Source organism: Colletes gigas, unplaced genomic scaffold, assembly GCF_013123115.1.
Source record: "Colletes gigas isolate AHSC1104 unplaced genomic scaffold, ASM1312311v1 Colletes_gigas_Sc00012, whole genome shotgun sequence".
NCBI lineage: Eukaryota > Metazoa > Arthropoda > Insecta > Hymenoptera > Colletidae > Colletes > Colletes gigas.
In genome coordinates, this window is record NW_025106641.1 from 4,355,270 (window position 1) to 4,371,772 (window position 16,503).

The following is a 16,503-nucleotide window of genomic DNA, read 5'->3' on the forward strand; positions in this document are numbered from 1 at the left end:
TACCTCAGAGCTCGCATTCGCGATCCGGGAATCCAATATGTAACGAAAATATATATAAAAGTGTACGTTCGTTTGCTTTGGTTGTCGTCGAACGAGCCTGCGGGCTCGGCGAGACGATCAATCCCCGAGTTTTCTTGGAAAACAGGATGCTTTAAAATTCTCGTAGACGTTTCTTCCGGCTAATGAGCACCGTCGTGTTTTCGTGGCTACCTTCCGGCGACCGCTGAACTTTTGTCGAAAAACGAACGACGCGAAAGAGGGCTAAAAGTACACGGATAGAAAAAGGAAGAGGAGAACCCTGCAAAGGAAACAGTTGGATTTCACGTCGCGGTTTCGAAGCAACGAGACACACGCCGGACACATTTCTCCGCGGTTACATCTCCCATGATATATTTCGTACGTGCCTTTCAGGGCCGTGCAACGTGCTCGTATTCGTACGGGGTATAATTTCAATAAAAAGTTTTTACAACTCCGTTTATTATTCTAGTTTCGTTAATGCTAGAACCGTCGACGACTTAAAAAGTCTCGCGAACCATTCTTATCGGAACGCATCGGGGATGTCTTGGCTCGAAACGACTTTAGCGAGAGGAAAGTAGACAGGACACTAAACAGGATGAAACCGCGGAATCGGAAGGACGGAAATACGAACGAAGACGTAGAAGCTCTTGCTTTTCTTCCGTATATAAAAGATATCGTCGGCCACATCAGCAGAATGCCGAGGAAACGGAACATCAAAACAGTCTTCGCCACGCAAATCAAGATTGGACAACTCCTTACGTCCCCCGAAGATTCGCTATCTTCATCGGGTATCTAGAAAATACCTTGCTCGTGAGTACACTACTAAAAAGAGCATGAGGGATGCGCCAGATCGGACCACACGTGCAATCGGCTGTAACTTCCGGGCTACCACGGACCACGGAATAAAACTCTTCGTCGGGGAAAAAGTGGTAGCTAAAACCAAAGGATTTTCAGTTCCTTTCATTGTTCACTCTAACAATTAAAACGGTAAATAGACTAAGCTGCTCGAAATACACCGGTGCATCGGTTGATCCCCGAAGAATCCAGCTGGAATATCCGTGGAACGTCGGGATACTTTTCCCAAAGGACACGGCTCACACTCGGAAGCTGCAACTGTCAGTATTCGAGCCGGGAAAGCCTCAAATATTCCAATAAGCCTCTGATACGCTGGTGTAATATCCATAATTTGGAATCCAAGCTGTGAAATTCTTTTTAAAATTACTTGTGGATTTTTGTTGAGACGTGGTTGGGTCGGAGGATGCAATTTTGTCGAAGTTAGTGGTGCTTTAATAGTCATGAGAAATTTACGTATCAGCCAATTAATCGAATTAACCGTTAATACGGTAAAACGCATCTTGTGGAAGTTTGGTATAGATTTCAGGGAATTATTGTCGGTTCTGTTTACATTCTGTCTAGCTGTACACACACGCAATCTATCGGGATCGATGTTTGACGAAATATTCTCTCTATTCCCTCGTGATAACTTGATTACTATAGGCGACTATAATATACCTAATACCACGCGGGTTTATGATGTATTTCATTATATTGCTCTTCCCTTGGTTCTCTCCTTGTACCTTTTACGAGTATTTTAATCTTTTTTTATCGTTTCTCAATCCAACATGATGTATAATTCAACCTCTTCCTCCTACAGTTTCATAAACATCCGTTCCCGTTCCTGACATCTTATTACATTACGATCCGTATCATCCCTTGCTTTTCTTATTCCTCTTGCGGCTGAAACCTCCGCTGTTACAAAGCACGCCGGAGCAGAGAAACTTCAATTCTGCCGACTGTTCCGGGATAATCAATTATTTGAACTGTATTATGCCATCGATATTCCGTATTTTCATCCGAATCGTATTATAAATGCACGTGTCCCAGTCGTACGGTCTATCTCGTCTCATCCAGCTCGGGCCCGACCAAAAACTAATTTCCACGATTAGATACGAAGTAGCTATTCACCGTCGTTTTAAAAGTACCAACGCATATTTCGATTTCCACTCTATATTCAGCCTTAGAATTGATCGTAAATATTTGCCCAATAAACTCTGGGTTACCTGCATTGGAATACCTCCGATATCGATTCAAAACAACCACGAAATTCCTTTCAGCCTTATATCTGAAGTAATTATTTTCAGGTCAATTTATATTTCCGTTCGTTCTGGCAACATTTCTGAGCGTCTTAATCGTCTCGAGTCTCTAGCATGCTTCCTCGCCGTTCAAATAACAATTTCTTACGAATCGTCCAATTCTTTTATCGAAACTCGAAGCACCTGGTATACATGGTACCTTCTTCCACTGGCTATCTACTTTTATAACTGACATTAAGTGTCGTTCTGCGCCGTAGCTCTTAGGAGTACTCGGGTCAGAGGCCTATAACCTCCTTGACCCGAAGGTCATGAACGTATTCGACCCTATGGGCGCACCACTGCCAAGGGGTTATTGGACTCGGAATAACTAACCCTCTTTTCGTTATTCGAGTCATAAAGGAACGAATACGGGAGGATCGCTTGGCTCATCTGGCGGAAGGAATTTTTTCTTGAATTCTTCTTCCTGCTGACAGAGTCTAGGACAACTCCCCCGGGGACGTGACCCTCACTTTCATTACCGATAAATCTTAGATCGTAAGATCGAGTCATTGTTATTCCCAAGAAACTACCACGCTCGCAGGCGTTCCGCGAATATTCACATTTTGGACGCGTCGGTCTCCGACTAATTAATTTTGGTAATTATTTCTGAACTCTAATTGAAAAACAAATTTCTAATTAAAACATAAATGTCGTTCTCTCGTATAATCAATTTTTAATTTAATATCGAGTCGACCAAATAACGTGTTCTTTATGAAACAATTTGAAATTAATTTCGCCCAAGTATGGTCCGCACAAAGCAGCGTTCTAATTTGGGAGAAGTAATACAAAGTTCTGTTTACACCGCGGAGCAATCGATAGTTGTTTTCGACTCTATTTTCTCGAGCAATGTAAAGAATTTACAGATTGCCATAATAAGAAACGGCCACGGTGGGTGGAGCGTTGTAGCTCAGGAAGAAGTAAGGATGCTCGTGTACGAACCATAAAATGGAAAAAAACGACGTAATAGGACCTTTTCGAGGAAGAAAAAGGTCTACTTTATGGCCCCGGAATAGTGGACTAAATGTTCGGATCTTTTTTCCCGCCGTAGGCGTCGCGAAACACCAGCACAATTTACAAACATATTTTCCAAATATACTCCAGTCACTTGAACGTTCGTGCGATCACTGCCATACTTATGACACTTAAACGAATAGGATTGCTCCGTATAGTGCATCGTTGGTCACAGAATATTTCCCTCGATGCTATCTCGCGGAAATTCGATCGTCACGGTAAACAATATATCGACGAGCAATGGCTGTTCGATGCTCGGAGCTCCTCGGTTCTCTTTTCGCGACTTGCAAAAAACTTTCCGCCGGAGAGCTTTCGATTGGTTCCGAGCGCTCGTCCAACTTTCCACGGAGTTCGATTGGTCGATACATTATTGAGGTTCGTTTCGTCCGATTCATGATTTCTTGAGAAGGTTGGCTAACCGCATGTCCGCGAAAGTAATCTCCCTCGGCCTTTCCCTCCGCCCTCGTCCGTTCGCATTCTTCGTTCCGCTTTATTTTACAGCGGATCGGCCGCTTTTAGGGCAATTCCCGACGAGACGCGAAACAGGCCGAGAGGACGAGTTGATATTACGTTTTCGGAATGTGCGTTTTCATTACCTATTCCGGAAACTATTCCCCGGGATAAGGGTAAGTTACGCCGACGATACATTATTCGTAGCGCGATAAATTATTCGCGAGACTGTCAGGGAAAAAGCGGGCACGACGGTCTGCGCTCGTGGGATGGTGTTGCTAAGCCGCGGTAAATTTCGTCCGAGAACGAATCCCGATCGCCTTCCCTCCTCCCCGTTTCCCCCTGCTTCCGGAACCACCTTCCGGGTTATAAAATAGAGTCTTACTGGCCGGGAACCGATTCAATTTTGACGCCAAAGCTCTAGCGCGACGGGGGACGAGAAACCTTTCCCCCAATTTTACAAAATAGTGCCCTTCGAGAACCTCGAACGCAGTTTTTGCCTGAATTTTCTCATTGAATTCGTCAACGACGAACCTCGAGCGGTATCCTTTTCAAAATGGCCGCGTCTCTGTGTGCAGACGCTCGCGTTTCACGCACAATTTCCTCCGCATCATCCTCGCGAGTCACGGAAGAAACGACTTTGTCGCATCGTTGACCCCGTTGAATACTTAATTTTCACGAAACATTCGCGTCGATCGTTTCACCCGAAGGTACATAATTCCCTCTCTCCAAAAGAATAGTTTGTTCGATGCTCGGTTTGTTTTATAGGGTAGAGTTCCCTGCTTTTCGTTATCGGTCAGGTTTCAAAGTAATTGCGCGTAAGATGCTCGTACGGAGATATTCCCGGCGAGATATCGGCTACGGCGGTGCAGGACCTCGTTGAACCACGCGAGATGGTAGATGCACACACGGCGTCTAGCAACAGATAACGACGATTCTAGTAACGGAGACAATCGCATTTCCTTCGAACGATACAGAGACGAGCGTTACTCCTCTCAAAGGTCTCGACGTATCTAGTCTACGTTCGATGGGGCTAATGCGTAATCGTCGATAAGAGGCTTAAGTGCGGATATTCAGCATGAAGCATCTACTTCTGGGAATAATGCGTTCTCCGATGGCTTGTGATTTCAGCGGGTTTAATGCAACGCGTTTAGAAACAGATTACAACACCTGATAGGCAGACCGGATCGAATTTAGAACGTAGACGAATGGACTGACGGACGGTTTGAAAAACTCTATGAACTGGATGAGTTCTACGGTATAAAATGTCAATTCGAAACAGTTTGATAATTTTCAGTAGCTAGAAAATCGTAAGCCAGCAGGAAAATAACGCGAAATACGTTCTTGTAATTGCAAAATTGTCGTGCATTAACATTCTCGGTATCTTTCCGACCATTTCCTGCGCTGTATTTTCTACGCGAGCGACCAGGAACAAACGGGACCCGTTTATCGGCTCGTAACAGTAACATCGGACAGACAGAAGTTTAATTTAACTAAATTTAATTCGTCCGTATGAAAGGTACCCTTTGGCTAAAAATGTATTACAGTCGAGAGGATAGGGAAAGAAGGTAAAATAATGGAAACGCACGATTCGATGTGAACGGAATGGACGGAGAATATGTTACGTAAGTCGCGTACGTTTAACGTTTAAATGGCGGAAGGGAGCCAGGAAGAAAGTAAATGTTATAAACGTTGAATTCGGATTCATAGAGACACGATTTCAAGGAACAAAGTTACCGTGAATCTATGAGGTTTTGCGTGGAAGAGAGCGCGGTACAGGGATGCATTTCGAGAGCATCAGGCGATAATTCTAGCTGCAACTGCGCGAGATATCGTAATTATAACGATACGCAGACGGTACGAGGAGCGTTTCATAGAGAGTGAAAAAATGGCGCGAGGCGAAGTAATTAAAGTGCACAGTATTTTCTGGAATACTTTGGTAACGAGGTGGAATTCTTGTCAACGGGGAAAGGGCCCCGAGGTGCAAGCACGGCGATCGTTCGATAAGCGCATAATCGCCCGGGTATCCCGGTTCGCAACGATGCGAAAAGTTTGGAGCGTAAACGAATAGATAGGGGATCGTTAGCCGGGAACTAATAACGTTAGATAATAAAGGGCGTGGCGTTTGGTCGGGCAAACGAATAGATAAATTGCCAGGCAGATATTTAAGACGGTAGGCGGGCGCGATAGATAGACCGATATACGACGAATGGGGGCCGAGTGGAAAGCTGGATAAGACGGAATTAATTTCTCCGTAATCGGCGATTAGACGTCCCAGAAGCGTTCCGGAGGATGGGCAGTACCCTGTCAAAATCTAAACTAAATCCTAATCGGATTAACGTTCACCGACTCGACGCCTCGCCAGCTTTCGCTCCAAGTTTCCGACGCGGCTCGACCTCCTCCAAGTAGCGACGGTTCTCCGGCTCTGCCCAAGAACCCGAGAGACTCCGGCGTCTCATGGTTCTGCTATATGCGAGAGGAAAATCAGAGGAAGAACAAACACACTCGGGATTAACTCCTAAGAGCGACACGACGGACGGCAACAAAAAGGGAAGAGCTTTATTATTTGTCCGACAGCGTCTCCGTCGAGGCATTCGATCCACCGTGGACGGTTCTTTTCGATTTAGAATTTTTTTTTCCGTCCCCATATTCGCTACAAAATATATTTCGTTTGATGCGCGCTTAAAATGTTCGCCCCGGACGGAACGATCGTGTCTTTGAGATTTAATAATAATGAGGCACCGGCACCCACGCTCGCTCGTATAACTAATTTTTAGCATAGTACTTGAATAAAGTTGCTCGTGCACGGAGCAATTATCATTTATTTTTGTCCAACTATACACGCAAATTTAATTAGCTGCGCGAGGCGCTCCCAGTCGCTCCGAAACTCTGACACAATGCTACGCGTGCGTGCATCGACCAACTCCTGGTATATTAATACAAGTTTATTACAACCTTTTGGCCGACGGGTTGTCCGAGTCTTTTTACGTACAAAAAACCCTTTAAAATTAATAATATGCAGGAACTATGCGCAGTAAATTACGAACAAACGCAACGTGAAACGTAATTATCCGTGATATTTACCGTACAAGAACAAGAACGAGAAGTTTTTTAATAAATATTTCATTATTTATATCATGCAACTTATCGTATTATTAAGAGCACGAATAAAGGATATTTCGTCTCAATGCCCATCACGGACGCAATTGAAAACGTCGAATAGATCTTTTTCGAAACGTATCTCATAATTTGACTTTGTCGCGGAAAGGATTAATGGAAAAAGTATCGTCGTCTGCTCGACGGGGTTAGCAAATACGTAAGACGAGAAGAGGGTGGATCCCACGAACGAGAACTCTAACGTCCTTTTAGCTCTATCGAGATCGTTTCGATTCGTCTGAGAAACGAATGCATAACGGGGAACTTCTTTTGCCGTTTCTCCGATACGTTTCCCCCATTGTTCCATCCACGGTCTTTCTATCGGTACTCGATGCAATTCGGGATTAGCTTGGTGTACCGATCTCGAGCGGCGTTCGCGCGCGTCGAGGCGTAAAACGAGCCACCGCGACGTCCCGACGTCGATGCCCTTACGACTAGAAGCTGCGTCGCCTATTCGATTAGTTCCCTTCTAGAGAACGCTGTCCTTCGATCCTGTATCGGGTTAAGTTTTAAACTCGATAGTCTCCCTCGATGTCTCCATTTCGCGCAAAGTCTAAGAATTGAAAATCGAGAGGATAAAGGATTCGTTTCGGGGTGAATTGTGGCGAGCAAACCGACGCAGACTCCGCGACAAAGTTTGCGAAAGAATCCGCGCGCGGACTAGCTGACATTGCACGGGGCACACGGGCTTCCTTTGTTCTCGTACCACGTCTCGGCAGATTTTCGGAACGTCTTGAAGTTTCCACTCCGTACTCCGTCGAGCGGAATCGGTAGTCGGCTCTTTAACTCAGTTTAATAGCCGATCGATGAGCAAATTGGGTTAGGGGTTTCCTGAAAGGACTTTGGGCTTCTGGCCGGTTTCAAAGCACGAAGCGCGTACTCCTTAAATAGCGCCCACGATACCGGTTCGATTCTATTAGGAGACAAGAGCAACGTCCTCGGGGCCCGTCTTAGACTTTCCGGCGCCGGGCTGTCCGACGAAGAGTTTCGCCCTTCGGGGCGAAAGCTGATACGCCGCGTAGCTAACTTACGCCCGCGCGGCCAGCCTTTGTTCCCGTTTTTTCCTGTAATCAGCCGATGATTCCGCCAAAGGGCCTTTTCCCGTCGGGAGTTTCAAAAGCCGCTTTTGAAATCGCTCGCCACTCGCGAAAATGAGGGACAAGGGTGAACATTCGATCCTCGTTTACACAAACACCGTTCTTTTAATACGAATCCTTGGATCGGTTAACGAACGATCCGGATATCAATCCTTCGTAGAGGCGAATCGGGGTCGAGTTGCCACGAACCTGATTAACCTTGATCGACGGACGAAGTTCGAGCGTAATTATTCGAGTGGCACGCAAAGGGGACACCGGGCCGGGCATTTCGAAGGAACGAGGAGTCGGTGCGGGGACTAATCGACCGCAAATCGTGCAGCTCTCGAGACAGAATCGTTTGTGAATACTCCGTTTCGTTGGACGGCCGGTTGTCCGAGCGGTCGGCTGTTTCTCAATTAACGATCCCGCTTCAAACTGACCATCGATCGTCGTGGCGATTTCCGCCGTGCTCCCGATTCCCCGCGATCCATCCAAGTGCCGCAATTTCCAGAGACTCTGATCAGTTTCCAAGTAGTTTCGCGGCGGAACTGTCGAACTTCGCCCGAGAAGGAGGAAGTTGACGCAGCAGGGAGGGGGGTTGGGTGAGGGGGGCGGGGGAGAGTCGAGGGCAGCGTTTTAAAATTTCCATAGTTACGTGGCACAGTTTCAGGATTGTCTCCTCCGCTTCGTCTTAGTTTTCGAGCGGTATCTCGATCCGGAGTTCGTCCGATACGATATCGGGCTATCTTCGAGCGAGTCGAACGATGGAAGTTTTCGGGGGGGGCTAGACTTACCGATAACGGTGAAGTTGACCTTGAAATTCCTGGTCGGAGAGTTGCGAAAATCGACTCTGCACCGGAACACGCCCTCGTCGCTCTTCTGCAGGTCTCGAATCGTCAGCTGGGCGGGTGGGCTCGCTTTGAAAGACGCCCTGTCGCCCCAGAAGGTCTCGGCGCTCCATACTTTCGCTTTGGCGAACGGTCGATTCCTCGCGTCGTAGCTGGAAAAACAACGGGAACGGATCGGTCATCGGTTTCGGAGCTCGCGCTGCTCCGCGTCGACGAAGATTAATTTACCGACGAAATAAAAATCGAAGACGGTCGAACGATGAGAGAATGATGCGGCCGTTCGAGCGTACACACACACGAGCGCGCGCGTACACTTTTACGCGTGGATCGGAGCCGGACTTACGTAACCCCATTCAATTTTTCACTCAACTTTCGCAATTCGTCATAGTCCGGAGATCCGGACGGAGGAGTTTGCTCAGCCCCCGAGTCCCGGGCTTGAAACTCAATACAGACCGACAGAAGTGCACTCGACCGAGAGAGTCAGATAACCTTTTACTTCGGAGATCTAGCTATTCGAGATAGCATTAGAAGATGTATCAGAGAGTTGGGGCAAGGGGACACTCGAATGCCCGAAGGGGAGGATTTGGTCTCGTTGTCCGCGACCCAAGACACGAACTTCGTAACAACCTTTCAAACGGACAAACGTTCCGTCGACGATGTTTGCAACGCACTTCGACCGTTAGCGTCACTCAATTCTCTTTAAACGGAAAATCCCTCGCAGAAAATAATTTATTGTTCGCCGTAGTTCGGTATCAAGACCACCATTGTCAAAGTTACTACGTGCAAAGAGTATTCTCGGGCCGAAATAAAGTCAAAGACCGAGAAATTAGATGTAAAACAGGTTCATTGGCAACGAGGAAACAAACGAACTACGTTTCTATTAACGAAAGAACGAGTGTCGACGGTAGGAGAAAATAGGGCGGTCGTAGCCGGCGGGCGAACGTGTCCAGCCAGTCGATATTCTTCTAAAGTAACTTTGCATGCTACAACGCGAAATTTGTAACGCCGCACGCGTTACCGAAAAAGTACAAAGTCTGTGATTACGCGCAATCATCGTCGTGTGTACACAGTCGCTAAATTAGCCGGCGAGAGAGTGAATAATATTCAAATTATGAACATACAACGGGCCGTGTTTGGGTTAGGTTTGAGTTAGGTCTGAGCTAATTTGGCCATTGTGTACGCTCGCCGGCTATTGTGTACAGTCTCTTGATTTCATACATTTAGCGGATCATAAGCGTTTTCGTTTTTCCGGCGACTGAAAAGGGATTGTCGACGTTATTTCGACGGATGGTCGTCGCGAGTTTTCGCGTCGGGTCGTCGATTATCGGGTCGAACAGCAATAGAATGACTTCGTAAGTCTAATCGAGCGACAAACTTGGGTCGTGCTTTAGAGATAAGACGTCGCACGGTCGATCAACGAAAGGATCGTCCGACGTTCGCCCGTCCCGCGAAAGTTTCGACAGTTGTGCAGTCTCATTTGCTGCAGTTCGTCCACGGCCGTAAGACAAATTGGATTGGTTTTTAACGAGCACGATGACTGGGGCTTCCCGTGGGGCAGGGATCTGATCTCGACAGACTTGTCGGCGTTCGCTGTCGACTCGTCTCTTTCGCCTCTGCCGGATAACATCGGTCGTTTACTTCCCGTGTCGGTTGATTTACGAGAAATTAAAGAGGCATCGAGATCGCGTAACTCGTGGAAAAACTCTTAATTACCGTGCCGCGGTTAGAACGACGTCGAACGAACGCTGATTCGACCGTGCAGAATCGAACGACCAACTTTTTAGAAAAATTACTTTTACGCGTTCGGATTTTAATGAATTGGTCGAAACACCGTCAACGCTAACAGCGATCGCGAGAGAAATTCGCAACGGCGAATATTCAGAGCCAAGATTATACTTTTCAATGAATTTCAAGAGTTTCTTCCGCATCTTTGTTTCGTCCGACGTAGCGGGAACTGCGATAAAACTTTCGACTCTTTTTCTCTCGACGGGGAACTTTTCTTTATCGATCATGCCTACCATCATGGAACAGAGGATAGATTATAAATTTCGAGAGATAGTTTTAGTATCGAGAAAGGGGGATCGTGAAACGCCTAAAATTGAAAAGTTTTGCCGAACCGGAAGAAACAGACGCGCGTTCGTGCGATACGAAAGATCGATACGGTCGAGATTTGCAAGCTACGAAGGATAACGGGCGTTAAGAATCTTGCAGATAAGGCAACAAAGGTGGAAGATCTATTGTTGCATCGCGTTGAGCCGGAGTTTACAAAGTGGTGAGAGATGCGATCAAATTTATGACCATTGTATATGAACCGGAGACAGGAATTTTGAACACGTTGTACGTAGGAGTTAAGACAAGGGGAGAGATAAGGGTCATATACAGGGTGTTCGGTCAACCCTGGGAAAAATTTCATGGGAGATTCCAGAGGCCAAAATAAGACGAAAGTCAATAATATTAATTTGTTGATTGCGGCTTCGTTAAAAAGTTATTAAAAAATTTCAAATCATTCTGAGAAAATTATTTTCGGTTGCGAGGGTCAATTACAATCATTTTTGGTGAATAGACATACATCCGAAATCCTACGCACTTTCGAGAAAAAAATTCTTTATCAGACGGAACTTTAATAACTTTTCAACGAAGCCTCAATCAACAAATTGGTATTCTTGATTTCCGTCCTATTTTGGCTTCTAGAATCTCCCATTACAATTTTTTCCAAGAGTAGCCGAACACCCTGTATAATATCACAATAGTCAAGCGGGAAGATTACAGCAGGTGTTTCCGAGGATGGAAGACGAAGAGACGAATACAGAGTGCGTGTCATAAATATAATGTTACGAGTTTCCTATAAAAGATAACAATGCAATGTTTTCTTCTATCGATACCAAGAATATTTGCGTCGAAAGAAGCGCGTAGACCAGCTTTGATCTTCGAAACGACGGTTTGTAACTTGGTCTTTCCTGGATTATGCTTGCTCTCTGAGAACCAGCATCGTATCTTGTCAAGATTCAATTTCACGTCCCGCATCTGAACAGTGATTTCGGACAGTTACGACATGTGCAGAACTTGCATGTCATCGGTATTCAAATGGACAGAGGAGTGATTACAAAGGCGGAGAAGATCGGCAATATTGATATTAACCGATAAGGGCTCTGTTAAGACACGTAGACGACGTAAACTTTGACTCGTTGGATGCGTTGTGCACATACCTGTGATAAAGCATGCGATGAAAAGCCGAGATTACATCATTTTTTGCACCGACAGGTCATGATCTAGCGTTCGGAAAGCTTTCGAGAAATTTATCGGGGTAATAAGCGTGCCACATTGTGAATCTGTGGCGCGTAAAACCGAATTGTAGATGTGTGCGTGCGGTGGTTGTTCCACGTATGCGAGTAAAACCAGCTCGAAAATCCGACGAAGCTTTGGTCGCGTTGATATACCTTTGAAGTTGAGTCAAAGTCTTTCGAGTTGTTTGGATGAAAAGGGAGTTCGTGAAACGGACGATGGAAATCCATGGAAGTAGAATTAGACAAAGCATCATTTTCATTTTCATTATTAGACTTTACTCAACCTACACTGATTACCAGAACTGATTACCGAACACCGTTAATATAGCAGGAAAAATAATAGAGAGCACAAGAGATTCGAATAAATATTCGTAGCCATTATTAGGAGATGAGCGAATGTTCGCCGTGGAACAGAAAAACGAAGTATCTTCGACACGGTCGTTTCAGCTGGAAATCACCGCCGAGGACACACCCTCCGAGAAAATACGATAGGGTAGAGACAAGGAAAGTGGAAAAACGTTGGGAAGACTTCTACAGAGAGTGGGCGGTAAGCGTAAGGGAAAACGGGTGATCGAAGCGGAGGCGAGGAAAGGCGAAAATGCGATTAGAACGAGATGACAGATAATTGGTTCTGTCGTAGACGTTCCTCTCTGGACTCTGTCCGATTGCAACGCGTGTCGAGATACAAGAAAAATTATGGAATGTACGAGACAAGTGCAATTTACGGGTCCTGGGGGAGAAACGACGGCAATTCTGGTTGCTTCGGGGAAGAAAATGTCGCGAACGCGTAATGCCCCGGTCGAATCCGCGGGGAACGAAGATTAAAGTTGCTCGAGCGCAATTTATAAAACGTAATACAAGTGGTTTCAGTTTTGCAATATTTAATCGAGTTTGATTTGGTCAGCGGTGCAAGTAGAAACAGCGAGCTGTGGTCGGACATACCTTCGAACGCAATTATCTCGTTAACGAAGAATAAATTTTATTCTACTATTTCAATTTACATTTGTACGAGGTTGTCCCTTCTGAAAAGATAATACAATGTGATAAAATTTTCCAGAAGCGTCAAACGGATCCCGGTAAAGTTTTTGCAGAGAGCACGTTCAGAGGCGACGGAATAAATGCGGACAGGCGAAGAAAGGGGGACGGGGGGGGGGTTAATATCGTCCGAGAGAAAGAATGTGGAATCGAGAGTGAACGAATGGGAGAGGGTAAAATGGCCGCGTGGAAAGTATCCGGGCGAAGGAAGGCGGGAAAAGTTGGAGATAGGAGAGAATGGTCCCTAAACAAATTAAAATAATTGCAGCGACTCGTCGGGAGATCCCGGCCGTGTCCCAGGGCAAAAGAACGTTTCCCATGAATACGCTAGTGTCGGTGAAACGAGTGTTCCACCGAGAAGGTGAAAACCCGAAGCGGGAGGGGAGGGGGCGCGGAGACAGGGCCACGAAGGGGACTCAACCACTCTCGGGACTCTTAAAAGGAGCTTAACTTCGCGCATAAAATTAAGGCATTGTAATTGCAGACGGCGTCGCCACTGCGGCACCACATTTCTCTCTTTTGCCTCTTCCGTTTTGTCCCCCCCCCCCCGCCCTACCACGCGTTTCGTTCCGTCCCTAGGCCGTCGACCCACCCTCTCCGCCTCTCTTTTCTTCCGTTCCGCTCGACCGGAAAATATAATTTGCCCAAGTTAACTTTCGTTCGCCGGAAACCGAGCAGCCCGCGGGAGGAGCCGGTGATAAAATGATTTTTAATTGGGATTAGACGTATGCCGGAAGCGTTGCCTCGCGACACCCGTAAAGTTCGAATTTCAACGAGATTTTTGAATAACGAATCGCACGAACCCCGAAATCTCTTCGACTTCTCTTTCGTTCGTAGAACGCCAACAGTACGTCGTTTGTGAATTCTCGAGTTCTTCCTGATCGTTTTTATTAAAAATTCATGTAATGCAAAGAAATTGTTCAGTCCGCGTTACGCGTGCCTCTGCTGTAAAATTAAGCGAGACATTTCATGGCTGGCGAATTTTAATACCACGCGTCTCGGGGCGAGAATTTTGCATTGTCGTGCAATTCAAATTTCCTCCTATAGATCAGGGGGTTGGCACACGAACCGCAGCTCGCGAGCCAGTTCTGGCCCGTCGCTTTTTAAACGAATTTCTCCACGGGATCGCGAAATTGCTGTTTCGGTATCTATAGAGCCGTTAATGCCTGCCAGCCGCGTTCTTTCCTTCGCGGTTTGCTGTACCTCGATTTATTTAAAAAAAAAACTTGCGTTAAGGCTTTGAGGAAGATTCGGGACGAAACACGGTAACTTTGTATCCCCTTTACAACCAAACGTACATATTTACTTCGCGATACTTTTCCTCGCAAAAGAGTCAAGCTCAGTTTCCAGACCCGTACCGTTTAAATATGTTCGCAATACCCATGGATCCACGAGTTTCATCGCATTCCTTCCATCCGTCTTCCGGCGTCGCGAACGACGAACCAAACAGACGCGAAGCGCATTTTATTCGTACCGATGCGTTCCAGAATGGCGGCGGGAAATTCGCGGCAGCTTCGTTGACCGAAAAGGGGGGTTGGTTTAATTTCGTAATGGGGCCGAGGCTCGATAAGAAACTCGCGGTGCTCGGACATCGTTCTTTGAAAAATTGAATTAATCTCTTAATTAAAGCGATTTCGAAACGGTTCTTAATTAACGACGGTCGCTTTAGGAACTATAGAGCGGAACATTTCCATGCGAACGTAAAACCCCAAGGCGCATGGAAATCGGAGCCGCGGCACTCTCATTGATTCGCACTCTCGATTCGCGGGGGCTGCTGATTACGGTTCGACGTCGGTTTCCGTATCCGTCGCTTTCGATCGGTCGAAATCGTTGGTTCTGGATGCCGCGAGAGAGGCTGTGGCAGCAGCCCCTATCGTTTCTAGCTGCCACTTTCCTCCGATCCTCTGGTATCGCCCGTCTACATTCCCCTATCCGCCCTCTATTCAAATATCACTGTGAAACTGCACCACGGCATTCTTCAAAATGGGATTCATGCCGCGGCATAATAGGACAGAGATATCAATCCGATCGTTGAATATAATATCCGATTACACGACCGGCGAAGGCATCCGCCACGCGAAAGCTCTTGTCGTTTCTGTTACGAACATTAAACGTCTCTTCGAACGCGCGCCCGATCCCCCGAACGACGATATATCCGCTACGCGAAACGTCAACGTTTCGTTCTTTTTTTTTTTCCCCCCCTTTTACGCGAAACAATTTTCTCGCCGGCGAATTACGACGGACGTTCGAAAATGAAAAAGACCGAATGTAGGTTATACTATCCGCGAACGAAACGATGAAAGGTCCGTCGGCGCAGTTTGCCAACGGCTCGAGGCGAATTACAGCGAGTAGATTACTTAAATTCAAAGGCAAACAGGCTGGAGTAACTTTGTAACGAAATTGTAATTTATACAATGGCTGCTATAAGAGCGATTCCCCGTCCGTTACCGATCATCGATCGATTTTATCCACGGCTCGTTGACGAGGGGCGCTTTGCGGAATGGAAGAACGCGGACAAAAGAGTGGAATCAGAGGAGCGGCAGAAAACGAAGAGAGACAGGTAGAGAGAGAGGGAGAGATCAGGGGGCGTGGAAGAAAGGGAGGGCGACAAAAGAGCGTACCGGCTCGGAAAGGGTGGTGATTGGTGAAGTCCACAATGCACTCGTTCCGCGGCAATCCCGGAAGACGGATGATCGTTCTGTATCGAGTGTTCCTCCGTTCGCGGTTTCCATTTCTGAGCTCTTTTCGTTTCAATAGGATCATTTTCATACCCTGGTAATAGTTCATTTCTCGTTCGATGGGTATTCCATTTTCCGCGAGCTTTCGTAGAACAATGGCACCCAGCGAGCGGAGTTCGAAATTTAGTTTCGTTCATTTGTAACGAATAAAAATCGAGAAGTCATTACACGCTCTCCCGACGGTGTTTCGTCATTGGCTCTCACGGGCAATTACGCGCCGCGATTCGGGAAACGATTTTCGGAATATCGATCCCCGTACTGTTTGGATTCGATAATCGATCGGCTTCCGCTTCTTCGCGTAGAAAGTTCCGGGTATAACGGCGGACGCGATCCAGTCGAAAATCGCTTAGTCGATAATGATAGTAGAACTATGTCGGCAAGACGCGGAAACCATCGAACCGAGCCCCGAATCGAGTTCCTCCCAAGATTGCAGCACCAGTGCCAGACAATCGGTGGGTGTATTTACGATCCCTTGGAATGCAAGCACGGGTGACAGAATTATTGTATTAAACCGGAGCACAGAATGGAAGATTTATGAACGGCATTCTTCCCTTTCCGCGGACCCATTGAAAATCCCATCTACTCGTCGATCGCGAGCCATCCTCGTCTGTTTCAATTTTCGTTATTGATACCTCCACGCGGGGACAAAGACCGTGCCAAAAATTATACCAGTTAAATGACCAGTCTTTCTTTTTCTCTTTTATATTTTCAATTAAATAAGAAATTTATAGTACAGTTTCATCGTGAACCGGTTG

At 46.5% G+C, this 16,503-nt stretch overlaps 1 protein-coding gene across 1 annotated transcript in view; it reads right to left on the bottom strand.

Moving 5' to 3' along the window:
* LOC122398906 (hemicentin-1-like) overlaps nt 1-16,503 on the bottom strand; it is a 125,092-nt gene that overhangs the window by 76,788 nt on the left and 31,801 nt on the right. The window contains exon 3 of the mRNA XM_043399170.1: nt 8,638-8,843. Within this exon, the coding sequence (XP_043255105.1) occupies nt 8,638-8,843 (206 nt within the window). The remainder of the gene's footprint in view (nt 1-8,637; nt 8,844-16,503) is intronic.